The sequence below is a fragment of the Dermacentor variabilis genome, chromosome 10, assembly GCF_050947875.1.
Source record: "Dermacentor variabilis isolate Ectoservices chromosome 10, ASM5094787v1, whole genome shotgun sequence".
Lineage (NCBI taxonomy): Eukaryota > Metazoa > Arthropoda > Arachnida > Ixodida > Ixodidae > Dermacentor > Dermacentor variabilis.
Window position 1 is genome coordinate 52133391 of NC_134577.1, and position 13944 is coordinate 52147334.

Consider the following 13944-nt stretch of genomic DNA (forward strand, 5'->3'; position numbering starts at 1 on the left):
GGGCCCGGCTCGTGCCCGGGCGCCCATTACTAAGCTTAGCCAAGGCCCGCGTGTGCATGAACAAGCCCGGCCTGTAAATAAAAAAAGAATATATGTTTTTTTACACACGGATTGTACTGTACTCTGTGAGGATTGGGAGGTCAATCCCACCGTTCGTAACCAGTTGTCAAAATTGGTGTCGGGCATGAATTAGATGGTAGCTGGCCCATGCCGTCGTCCAACTTATACACGCTGAGGACGTTGTTGAAGGGAAGGACTGCTTCTCATCGAGAACGAGGAATATGGGTTTATTTACAATATCTACATAAGGGCGTTGCAGTTCATCAGTCTAGCATGACTGTGAGAGAGAAAGTACCCTGAGCAGGCGCACAACAGCGGTTTATAAACACTAGGTCCTCCTTCGATCCCTAGGTGAGAGAACCGTTCGACCAGCCATCGTAGACGAGCCGCCTTTCAGCGGGAGGGCTTACAGACACACACACACACTTCCGCACCCGTTTTACGGACCCCACCGTGGTCAGACGGTCTTCGCAGAACTCGGGGCTTACGTCAGGAACGGTGCGTGGGACGGGGCCTCCAAATACGTTTGAACTTCCTTGCTCACGGCAGACCGGGTCGGCAATGGCGTGTTCAGTCACAAAGCCTGGTTCGTTGAACTCATCTTGGCAATCCCGCGACGAAGGGTCGAGGCCGCGGCGTATTGTCCCCCGCACACAGTAGACTTAGTGACGCCGTTTGGCTAGAGGATGGCGGTGGCTTTCCAGGAAAAGTCGACGCCGCTCTCGCACCTGACTGGCAAAACTTGCACCTCAGCAGGCCGTTCTTAACAACGCGTATGTGTCAGGCCCACCTTCTCGGGGTCTAATCAGCTGTAGTGTATAAGCAATAAAAGACCTAAATCTTTGTTTCTCCAGTAGAAACATTAGAGATCTGGCCCATTGCCTGCGCTGGTATTTTTCTGCTGGTACACATGCATGTACCTTGATCGTACGATTTGGTCCTATGAGGTCATTTAGCATGCGAATATATATATATATATATATATATATATATATATATATATATATATATATATATATATATATATCATCAGCCTAGTTACGCCCACTGCAGGGCAAAGGCCTCTCCCATACTTCTCCAACTACCCCGGTCATGTACTAATTGTGGCCATGTTGTCCCTGCAAACGTCTTAATTTCATCCGCCCACCTAACTTTCTGCCGCCCCCTGCTACGCTTCCCTTCCCTTGGAATCGAGTCCGTAACCCTTAATGACCATCGGTTATCTTCCCTCCTCATTACATGTCCTGCCCATGCCCATTTCTTTTTCTTGATTTCAACTAAGATGTCGTTTACCCGCGTTTGTTGCCTCACCCAATCTGCTCTTTTCTTATCCCTTAATGTTACACCCATCATTCTTCTTTCCATAGCTCGTTGCGTCGTCCTCAATTTCAGCAGAACCCTTTTCGTAAGCCTCCAGGTTTCTGCCCCATATGTGAGTACTGGTAACACACAACTGTTATACACTTTCCTTTTGAGGGATAGTGGCAACCTGCTGTTCATGATTTGAGAATGCCTGCCAAACGCACCCCAGCCCATTCTTATTCTTCTGGTTATTTCAGTCTCATGATCCGGATCCGTGGTCACTAACTGCCCTAAGTAGTTGTATTCCCTTACCACTTCCAGTGCTTCGCTACCTATCGTAAACTGCTGTTCTCTTCCGAGACTGTTAAACAATACTTTAGTTTTCTGCAAATTAATTTTCAGACCCACCCTTCTGCTTTGCCTCTCCAGGTCAGTGAGCATGCATTGCAATTGGTCTCCTGAGTTACTAAGCAAGGCAATATCATCAGCGAATCGCAAGTTGCTAAGGTATTCTCCATCAACTTTTATCCCCAATTCTTCCCACTCCAGGCCTCTGAATACCTCCTGTAAACATGCTGTGAATAGCATTGGAGATATCGTATCTCCCTGTCTGACGCCTTTCTTTAGAGGGATTTTGTTACTTTCTTTGTGGAGGACTACGGTGGCTGTGGAGCCGCTATAGATATCTTCCAGTATTTTTACATATGGCTCATCTACACCCTGATTCCGTAATGCCTCCATGACTGCTGAGGTTTCGACTGAATCAAACGCTTTCTCGTAATCAATGAAAGCTATATATAAGGGTTGGTTATATTCTGCACATTTCTCTATCACTTGATTGACAGTGTGAATATGGTCTATTGTTGGGTAGCCTTTACGGAATCCTGCCTGGTCCTTTGGTTGACATAAGTCTAAGGTGTTCCTGATTCTACTTGCGATTACCTTAGTAAATACTTTGTAGGCAACGGACAGTAAGCTGATCGGTCTATAATTTTTCAAGTCTTTGGCGTCCCCTTTCTTATGGATTAGGATTATGTTAGCGTTCTTCCAAGATTCCGGTACGCTCGAGGTTATTAGGCATTGCGTATACAGGGTGGCCAGTTTCTCTAGAACAATCTGACCACCATCCTTCAACAAATCTGCTGTTACCTGATCCTCCCCAGCTGCCTTCCCCCTTTGCATAGCTCCTAAGGCTTTCTTTACTTCTTCTGGCGTTACCTGTGGGATTTCGAATTCCTCTAGGCTATTCTCTCTTCCACTATCGTCGTGGGTACCACTGGTACTGTATAAATCTGTATAGAACTCCTCAGCCACTTGAACCATCTCATGCATATTAGTAACAATATTGCCGGCTTTGTCTCTTAACGCACACGTCTGATTCTTGCCTATTCCTAGTTTCTTCTTCACTGTTTTTAGGCTTCCTCCGTTCCTGAGAGCCTGTTCAATTCTATCCATATTATAGTTTCTGATGTCCGCTGTCTTACGCTTGTTGATTAACTTAGAAAGTTCTGCCAGTTCTATTCTAGCTGTAGGGTTAGAGGCTTTCATACATTGGCGTTTCTTGATCAGATCTTTCGTCTCCTGCGATAGCTTACTGGTTTCCTGTATAACGGCGTTACCACCGACTTCTATTGCGCACTCCTTAATGATGCCCATGAGATTGTCGTTCATTGCTGCAACACTAAGGTCCTCTTCCTGAGTTAAAGCCGAGTACCTGTTCTGTAGCTTGATCCGGAATTCCTCTAGTTTCCCTCTTACCGCTAACTCATTGATTGGCTTCTTGTGTACCAGTTTCTTCCGTTCCCTCCTCAAGTCTAGGCTAGCTCGAGTTCTTACCATTCTATGGTCACTGCAGCGTACCTTGCCGAGCACGTCTACATCTTGTATGATGCCAGGGTTCGCGCAGAGTATGAAGTCGATTTCATTTCTAGTCTCACCATTCGGGCTCCTCCACGTCCACTTTCGACTAACCCGCTTGCGGAAAAAGGTGTTCATTATCCGCATATTATTCTGCTCTGCAAACTCTATACTAATAATTCTCCTCTGCTATTCCTAGAGCCTATGCCATATTCCCCCACTGACTTGTCTCCAGCCTGCTTCTTGCCTACCCTGGCATTGAAGTCGCCCATCAGTATAGTGTATTTTGTTTTGACTTTACCCATCGCCGATTCCACGTCTTCATAAAAGCTTTCGACTTCCGCGTCATTTAGACTGCATGTAGGGGCATAGACTTGTACCACCTTCAATTTGTACCTCTTATTAAGCTTCACAACAAGACCTGCCACCCTCTCGTTAATGCTATAGAATTCCTGTATGTTACCAGCTATTTCCTTATTAATCAGGAATCCGACTCCTAGTTCTCGTCTCTCTGCTAAGCCCCGGTAACACAGTACATGCCCGCTTTTTAGCACTGTATATGCTTCTTTTGTCCTCCTTACCTCACTGAGCCCTATTATATCCCATTTACTACCCTCTAATTCCTCCAATAACACTGCTAGACTCGCCTCGCTAGATAGCGTTCCAACGTTAAACGTTGCCAGGTTCAGATTCCAATGGCGGCCTGTCCTATATATATATATATATATATATATATATATATATATGTGTGTGTGTGTGTGTGTGTGTGTATTCGAATGATGTTTAATTAAAGGTGAGAAGCAGCAGATACATCACGGCACGGGTCGTCGTCGCCGTGGTCTCCGAACTTCTGTCGGAAACACGAGGCGCGTCTGCTTTATTAGAGTATTTACAAACAGGCGAATTATCACGAGCATGCAGCGTAAAATAAACGCACAAGTAGAAATATGCACCCCTTGCGTTAGCGTAAAAATAATGTAATAGTATCGACAGTTGTAGTAGCGCAACCACAAAAGCGGTTACAGGGAAATGGTTTTAAAGAGCGGGTTTCGGATAATTTATTTTTCCATACGCGGAAGCAATGTTCGTTTCTGTCAAAAAAAAAAATTGGACCATCTCTTTTTTTATTGTCTTTGTTAAGGTATACAGAGCCAGCTCTTTGCGCATGTCAGCTCAGCTTGGCACAGAATGCTTTGAACCATGCAGTGCTCGCGTGTGCTCGAAGGCACAACTTAGGCCCTTTAATTTAGGGTGCCCGAGTTTGTCTCCCGCCCGGCAAAAGACGCTTCGGACGGCCCGGGTCCGTGCAGATCTCTAATCTTTGCTACGCAATGTGACACAATTGGCGATTATCTCAAAGATCTACTTGGCGATCACACGATAAAGAAAGAAAGAAAAATCCATTCTGGCCTTATGTTTAGAGCATCGAGATGCTATGTTCGAGGGTGGTGTGTTCAAGGTGGACCGAGGTTCGATTCTACCATCGTGCATGTAATTAACTGTTTTTTTTTAAATATGCGCTATTCGACGAGACAACGGCAGCACCCAGCAGCTACGGTCAGGAAACTCCGCGACGGGCCCCAATGATAGCTTCGCTATAAAACCGTTTACTTTCTCGGAGCTTCGTTTAGGCACAATTTCCTTTACTTCTCCGAAGAGACGCACGCCGCAATCAGCGAATGGATACCGGGAAATCCAACGAAATTTTGACGAGCGCGTCTTCCATTTCATTTAAATATAATCTGCAGTGATCCGGCACGAAAATAAGTGGACTACACCTGTAAATGTAGAGGTTCCATCCGGGTGTTGTGCTGCCGGTGAGACGGTGGCACAACGACTAGGGCTTTTTTTTTTCTTCTCAAAAAAGATTGCTCGCGCTCATCTGCTTATGTTTGCTCCAACCGACGTCGCGCGAAATATCGCAAGACTTCCTGCATGCAATACTGCACCGTATATCGCGTCACTGCTTCGCATTATGGGCGAAACTACCATTTGTTTCTTCTTGATTTATAAACTTCTTTGGAAGCATTGTGCTATTCGTGCGACGGTTGCTGGAGCTCACGGTGAACATTAACAGTTATGAAAACTGTCACAAGGGTGAGCCCATAATAGCCATCGCTGTAAAGTAAAGTAGGTCATAGTGTGCATAGGAGGTATTCAGAGACCTGGATTGGGAAGAATTGGGGATAAAAGTTAATGGAGAATACCTTAGTAACTTGCGATTCGCTGATGATATTGCCTTGCTTAGTAACTCAGGGGACCAATTGCAATGCATGCTCACTGACCTGGAGAGGCAAAGCAGAAGAGTGGGTCTAAAAATTAATCTGCAGAAAACTAAAGTAATGCTTAACAGTCTCGGGAGAGAACAGCAATTTACAATAGGCAGCGAGGCACTGGAAGTCGTAAGGGAATACATCTACTTAGGGCAGGTAGTGACGGCGGATCCGGATCATGAGACGGAAATAATCAGAAGAATAAGAATGGGCTGGGGTGCGTTTGGCAGGCATTCCCAAATCATGAACAGCAGGTTGCCGTTATCCCTCAAGAGAAAAGTATATAATAGCTGTGTCTTACCAGTACTCACCTACGGGGCAGAAACCTGGAGGCTTACTAAAAGGGTTCTACTCAAATTGAGGACGACACAACGAGCTATGGAAAGAAGAATGATAGGTGTAACGTTAATGGATAAGAAAAGAGCAGATTGGGTGAGGGAACAAACGCGAGTTAATGACATCTTAGTTGAAATCAAGAAAAAGAAATGGGCATGGGCAGGACATGTAATGAGGAGGGAAGATAACCGATGGTCATTAAGGGTTACGGACTGGATCCCAAGGGAAGGGAAGCGTAGCAGGGGGCGGCAGAAAGTTAGGTGTGCGGATGAGATTAAGAAGTTTGCAGGGACGGCATGGCCACAATTAGTACATGACCGGGGTTGTTGGAGAAGCATGGGAGAGGCCTTTGCCCTGCAGTGGGCGTAACCAGGCTGATGATGATGATGATGAGTGTGCTTTATTAACTAAAGTGCAAAACCGCTGAAGAAGGCACGTATTTCCTTTGATTCACACAGTCCATGAGCGACTTGTGCTCTGACTTTCTCTCCAGTGATCTTCGTTCGAAATTCGATGATCGTGTGTATCTTGCTGTCCCTAGTCTCTGATTGAGCGAAATGGTGAGTGCACTCCGTTTGGGAGTGATAATCGAAGTAGCTACAAACGAGCAGATGAGCTGGGCAGCGTGACACTAATCCATTCAGCTATTGCTAGAAGGCTGGATGATCACAGTAGGTGCACTGCATCCTCAGTTCGTAAGCATACAGCGGTGTTAAATTTGTCGGCATGCATATACAGTTCACTGGTCGCTGTTGACACTGACCAGTGACCAGTCTCTATACTCCGCGAAAAGTTTTCACCCTAATACAACAATAATAAACAGTAATCGTTATCTCCTAGTGACGCCTGTCTCGCTACTTTTCAGTCGGACCTCGTGCCTTTCCATTCACGCTGCACGCCCAGTGCTTTCGGGTTCCGCAAGTACGAGACGCGCGTGTGGGCGCGACATGGAATTTTTGACAGGAAAGTAGAACGAGCAGAGTTTTAAAGAAAGAAAATGCAAACAAGAACAGGTGACGATTATTGTTTGGGGGCAACTTAAGCCCCCACAGAGGGACAGTGTGTAGAGTGGGGGACGTCGCCAAAAAGTGCATCACGAAGCCGCAAGGCGTATAGGTTGAGCTCGTCCCACTCAAAGCAGGAGTGACTGGAGATCTCTGGGAAGGGTATTCGTCCTAAGGTTGGCATAAATCACCTGCTGATTATCATTACGATGAAACACAAACGAACACAGATACTCCAAGTAAGGCTAGCATGGAAAACTTCTTGTGCAACGCAGGAAAATGCTGTATGAAATGTGGCGCTGAATAATCAACAAGCAGGTACAAGTCTAATCAACGGAGATTGGGCCTGCTGACGCGGGAATACATGCGAAGCTTATAATCAATCGCAAGAAGCCAATTGAGTTGACTGTGGGAGGCAGTCAACGACATTCATGCTGGTTATCAACAGTCGTCATAAAATGGATGGTCCCTGGAACCAATGTTTCGACGAGGGGACTTTTCATCTGTCCGTAGACAAGCACTCTTACCGAAACCTTGGTTCTAGCCATGAGGCGTCTCTTGTTTGACCATGGTTGATCAATTCAAGTCCCCATTTGCGTGCGATATTCTGTCTTGTTTGACATTCGGGCTGGTGGGGTTCATAAATTGGTTGACAGCGTGAGTAGGCAGACCGATCAACAGTTATGAGAAACAGGTGTGTCCTCGGTAATATATCACAGAGTCATGCCTATTTATAGCACATTTTCATACCCCTCTGTGTACGCTCTGTTTAAAGCAGAAAAAAAATTGAGCACGATCCAACTTTAAAAGTGCTTGATGAAACTCTTATAACGAAGCCATTATGTGTCGCAGCAACGCAAACAAACTCTCGCGAAGTGGAAGTCCCAGTCTTGTGACGCGAGCAGTCTGTGTAATTTTTGCTCTTTTTAGTTTTCCTTCCAGCCTGTAGTATTGTAGTCGTGGTGGCTGCTGCGCCAGTACAAGTCAAATTTACTTGTGTAGTCTTCATACGTATATATTTATACCATTTGTCTGCGCCTAGATAATTTGACTATCGACGGTATTCAATAAAGATCAACACGACGGTTATGTATAAACCACTTGCATTCTCTTGGAAATGCATGGTTATCGCAAGCTTATGCTGTTTTATTTTCTGTGAAGTTGGTAAAACCGTGCGTCAAAAAAGAAAGAATGAATGAAAAAAAATAAACGGTGTGAAAAAGAAAAAGTCACTCGGAGAAGCAACAGGAGGCAGGCGTTAACGCAGCTCAGGATACCCAACAGCATCGCTTGTTGTCACTCGAATCCCTCAGTCAGTCTGTGTTCCGAAGGTGAATTTAGGCGCACACGCCGTCTAAGCACACCTGAAACAAAGAAAGCAAACACAGTGCGTGTTACGAACAGGCAAAAACAAATCAGATTTCGGCTAGCTGAAAGCAATAACTGTGCGTTTATTTTCCTTGTACTTTCCCTTTCTTTTTGGAAGTTATATAGCCGCCTGCGGTTAGGAAAGTATTTAAAGCGAATAGCCTTCAATTATTATTATTATTTTGGTTTTCGGGCTAGTCTTCGTGTTTGGTCCTCGGTCGATGGTCTGTGGTTGGACTCAGCAACGAAAATGTTCGTTCACTCGTTCGTTCGACGATCATCGCCGATTTCTCATTTTTATTTCGCGGAGCACCACGACCCCCTCCCCCCCCCCCCCCTTTCCCTGTAGTACGATTCCGCAATAAAGGTTATTTTATGAACAAGTGATCGGGAGAAACTAGGTAGGTTTTCTATTGTGCCGAGCGAATAACATTCCTTGTATGTGTCTGACACTAGCCCTATCATCGCAGTTATCCTATAGAAGACAGCTGTACAGAACTGTTACAGACGGACACAGCACTGCCTTAATCACGCAGCTTCGGTCACGTTGAAAATACACTTGTGCTAACTCTCGAAAGAGTTATAGAAATACAACGAAACGATACGAAAGATACACAGAGATTTGTATGATATTTCTGGTGACCGTGGTCTTGCTTCCAGCAGTCAATGCCGTGCAATATTTTAGTTTCTTGAAGGTGATAATTTTCATCGAATAAATTTATAGGTATCTTAGCTTAAAAATCTTTATAACTGTAATTCTGTAATCTCTGGCGGAGTCAGATCCAAGTGAGGGAGACCAAAGCCGGCATGAGTTAAGGATTCCTTTTGCCCGATTTTAAGTATTACCATTCACAGCTCACAACCGATCAATCCGAGTTATAACAGAGAGGGAGCGACGCTTGGGTCACTGGCGAAGCGACAAAAATGGAAATAATTGAAACTGATCGTTAATTAGATTTGCCCGGCTCAGGGCCTGCATTAAAAGCACGTCTGTTACCCCCCCCCCCTCCTCCCGTCAAAGAAAAAAAGAAGAAAAAAGAAAGCAAACGGTAGTGATTTGGTCACCGCTGCAGCAATAGTTCCGTTATCCCGCCGCTTTGTGAAATCAGTGGAGGCCCATGTGCTTGCCAATCAGGAGCACCACTTTTACATGTATGTTTTGTGAAATACGGAAACAGATATCGTCTCTCCCTTTGTTTTCAAAGAAAGTCAACATAATATTTGACAGAAGTGCCAGTCGGAAATGCCTCAGGCAAGACGGTTTCATTGTTGTGGCGTCGTAAGCCTTACGGCAAGTGCGAAGGCAGCTCAGCTTTTTAACATGCGTCATTTTGCAGCTCTTTGTTACTTTCTAGGGCAGCGTATATTAATAAGGACAGTTTGCCGTTGTGCGGTACAAGCAGGCGAAGAAAATTAGGGCTCTCGATATTTACGTACGTTGCAAGAAGACTGCATGCAAAAAACAAAAACAAAATTGAGTTTCAAGGAGAATGGTATCTCACCCTTGTCGAATCACATACGGTGCCGTCAGCGGAACGAGTGTCCCAGCAGTCATAGTAGCCACCAGTGCGATTAGGGAGCCGTACGAACCGGCAACAGGACTGCGTGCAGTCTTGGTAAGGTGAGACTGTCGTCGGTCTCCGCTGAATAGAAATTAGAAGTTCACAATATTAGCCAAGCCTCGCACCGGTACGCAAGCGTGTGCCACCAAATGTGCTTATCACATTAGTGCAGAAACAATGTCGGCGCTTCGTGCTCGCACGTGTCAAATCCGGTAGCGAATAACGAATAGGTAGAGAATAACGTCTCGCCATGGGTATTACTGTGCCTCACAAGCGTACGTGCGGTTTCGCTGGAGTTGCATTTATTCCTTTGGGTGAGGTAGTATGGGCGCGCCATACATGCGCCCCGGTTTACACAAAGTGACGCATCAGCTTTTCTGGAAGTCGTACTACCGGTGTCCCTTATGTTTGTCGAGTGGTAGGGCGGGCCTAACGGAGCTATGCGGATCACTTGCGCACATAGGAATGTGACCGCGCCGCGACTGTGTTGATACAACGCCAACAGTGCCTCCGCTAAAAGTCGGTGAAACGATTTGCATACCTGCCCCGCTGCTTTAGTGGCTATGGCTATGGATATGGCTGAGCACGAGGTCACGGGTTCGATCCTGACCGCGGTATTCATACACAGTTTGGGATTGAAGGCAAAAAAAAACGTCAGGACACAAGCTGTGGCCCTACGCCAACTACAAACAAATACCTTCCCTGAACCCATTTCACCTCAAACGGATATTCCCTGAAGTACGTAAAGAAGACACATGCAAGACATGCAAGCAGGATACAGGCACACTCAAACACGTACTATGGGAATGTAACGCCCAACGCAACAACTCCGAGACCCTATCGCTGAGTTAGGCCGCTGCTCTGCGCAGCTCCGGCCTCGGTAACCAACTATGGGCCGCCCAGCAGGCTCGCGAGGTGCCGCTGAGACAAGATCTCGACGGGTAATAACGACAGAAATGCGGAAAGAGAAGCTACATGCTCGTTGAAAAAAGTAGAAACCGAAACGCTGGTGGAACAGGAATATACGAGAAGCGATCGCCGAATGACACAAAGCATCCCGAGAGCACAGGCATGCAAAAAAAAAAAAAGCGCAGTTGCCGCAGGAACAAATAACCAGAATATGGTACATATACCGGGAGAATAGAAACTATGGTTCAAATACTTATTCAAGCAAAGGTAAAAGGTGAAAGTGAAGGTTGGTTGTCACAAATACGTGAGAAAAAGAAGGCCGCACCTAAATTATTTTGGAACCACATAAACTTATTAGGCAGGAAGTCTGAAACAATACAACATGTCTAAGACGAAGATGGAAACAAACTGAAAGGGGACGCGGCATTAAATTACACCCGAAAATTAAAAGCCGAATCTTTTTAAGGCAGTGAAGAGGTTTTCCTTGAGGAAGAGAAGAGCATGAAAAATAACCAGATGGAAAAGGAGCTGGTGCTGATAAATTTCAACTGGAAGAAAGTCGAAGAGACAATTCCTAAGTGCACAGTCGGAGTGTTATACGAGGTTCCTGTTAGGCTGATTAATTAACCAGGACCAGGAAGTAAGGAAGCTCTGTTGTAACCAGTAGCGAAAAGCTTACAAGATGAGCGAATACCAGGCAGTTGGCGATAAAGTTGAATTAATTTAATTTATAAAGGTAAGGGAGGTAGATGGGATTCACTCATATTGACCGGGGACCATTACAACGGTAATATACAGGTTAGAAATGCACGTGATTAAATTAAGACTTCAAGCATGTACAGGGAATAATGGCACATTGGGAGAACTTCAGTATGGCTTCAGAATCTGCAGGCGTCTGGATGATAACTTATTTGTTCATACACAAGGTATTGAAATGTTCAGGGAAGAAAGGAGACCGTTACATGTGGCTTTTTTTTTTTTACATTACCAGAGCGTATGACGACGTAGACCGCAACATTTTGTGGGATATTCTCTCGAAGGAAGGCTTAGGCGACGATTGTGTATACAGATTTTGAGGGAGATATGCCTAAAACATACCATTTGCGTTGAATGGGAAGGGATAAGAAGTTAAGAGAAAGTTGATATCAACAAGGGACTGAGGCAGGGGTGCCCTTTATCCCACTGCTGTTTACAGTGCACATGGCAACGATGGAAAGGGCGCTAGAAGGAAGTAATATCTGGTTTAATTTCTCATAAAAAACAGGTAGGTACAGTGGTAGAGCAGCAGCTTCCAGGTTTGTTTGATGTGGACCACGTTGCCTTGCTAGCTAACAACCAAAGTGATAAGTAACGTCTGGTTGATATCTGTGTTGATTCTGTGGAGAGGAAGGCGAGAATTTAGGTCTGAAATTTAGCGTTAAGGAATCAGGTGTTATGGCATTCAGTGAAAACAATGAACAGATAATGTCAATTCATGGTCAGGAAATACCTCGGGTAGAAGAATAAAAATACCTTGGTATATGGATAAACGAAGGCTATAGATATCTGGAAACACAGAAAAAGAAACAACTACAGCAAAGCGGAAGAGAAATGCGACCACAATGAAGCACAGAGCGCTATGGGGATAAAATAGGTACGAGACGTTCCGGGGTAATTGGAAGGGTGTAACGGTTCCAGGACTTACACTTGTAAATGCGGTTATTTGCTTGAGGTCAGGCGCGCAATCAGGACTCGATGGTAACCAAAGATCAGTGGAAGGCCTCGCATTGGGGGGGGGGGGGGGGGGGCTCACGGGAAAACTACAAATGAAGGTGCACAGGGTGATATGAGCTGAACAAGCTTGGAAGTGAGAGAAGCTCGGAGTAAAATTGATTATGAAGTGTGACTGTGGAATGTGGAAGAAAGTAAATGGGCTGGGAGAGTTTTCAGCTATTTGTACAGGAAGAACATTGAGTAACAGTGGAGGAAAAGAACTAGGAACCTTACCAGCAAGTATGCGACCTGTACGGTGAGGAACATGGCAACAAAGAACATCAAACGGAAAGTCAGAGAGGCTGAGATAATCTCATGGGTGGCGGAAAAGGAAAAGAAACCTGCCATGCATGATTAACTAGTTAAGAGAAAAAAAACGAACTTAGGAAAGACACAATTTATGATAACTCAAAGGGTAGCTCACTACTTTTCAAAGCGAGATCAGGATGCCTTACAGCACGCACTCATATCGCGAAATACAACAACGAAGAAGATGTGCTTGCTGCGGTGAAGCGAGGGAAACGATGGCGAATGTTTTATTAGAATGTGGAGATATCTGGCCAGCGGTCGATTTAGGCATCTCTGGTCTCTTTGAAGCCCTTGGGTTCAGCGAGAGCAGGGGCAAAGTATTAACACGTCTCCAGTAGAGATTAGTAAGCGGCGATTGAAATATTGGTGGAAGAAAAGTAGGGAAACGACAAACAACGCAGGCATGCAAAAACAAAGATGACAATAGGGGTTCAGAGAATTTTGTTATGGGAATTCGTTGTGTGTCCTTTTTTCTCCTTTTCTTTTTTTTTCTTTTTGCCGTAGGTAGGACATTAGGCAATACAATAACAACAGCTTGGTGGGGCAACCCACCGTCCCGTTCCATAGGGTACGCTCATAGCATCCATCCATCCGACGTCCCGTCGTGGAAAACCTGAGCCCAGGTCGCCAAGAACTTGCCGGACAATTCAATAAAGTTATCACCAACGAAACTCGTTTGCCGTGCAGTGGGCGCACGTTAGAGAACCCAGGTGGTCGAAATAAGTATGTATCTATACCCCGCGGCTTCCCTCACAGCCCGCTATGCAGCTATACCCACTACGCACCATACAACACAAATTAATTTTACGAGCATTGCGAATAAATCAAAGAATAAGAGCATGCATCACCTACTCTGTATAATTTGTCACCTCGTCTCTTGGCTGCACGGTGCCAGTAGCTCTCCCTCGTCGTTGGCCAGGGGTTGACGTTCCGATTGATTGTAGATAGCTGCGAAGGGAACGGGCAGTAAGCTGTAGCAACTTCTGCCGGTGTTTCTACGCAAGCTCAAGGCATTTCCCCTCGTCCCGTAACTCAAAGTTCTGCCCTTCGAGCAAATGATGGGCTTCTACAACGAAGCTGTTAAAAACAGCCCCACAACCGTTTTCGGCGGCGACGGCGTGCGGCAGCGTGCTCGGTATCAGATGTCGCAGGATTAACAGCCAGCCATGCAACCTGCCTCGGGGTCCCCAATTTTTTAGCTTTGAAACGTAA

The 13944-nt window shown here is 45.5% G+C and overlaps 1 protein-coding gene across 2 annotated transcripts in view; it reads right to left on the bottom strand.

Annotated features, from left to right (window-relative positions):
• Positions 1-8032: 8032 nt before the first annotated feature.
• LOC142560545 (uncharacterized) overlaps positions 8033-13944 on the bottom strand; it is an 81997-nt gene continuing 76085 nt past the window's right edge. Inside the window, exon 13 of one of the 2 annotated variants that reach the window (XM_075672727.1) lies at positions 8033-8196. In XM_075672727.1, the coding sequence (XP_075528842.1) occupies positions 8170-8196 (27 nt within the window). In that variant the 3' untranslated portion in view covers positions 8033-8169. The remainder of the gene's footprint in view (positions 8197-13944) is intronic. The other variant, XM_075672730.1, reaches the window with a different exon arrangement.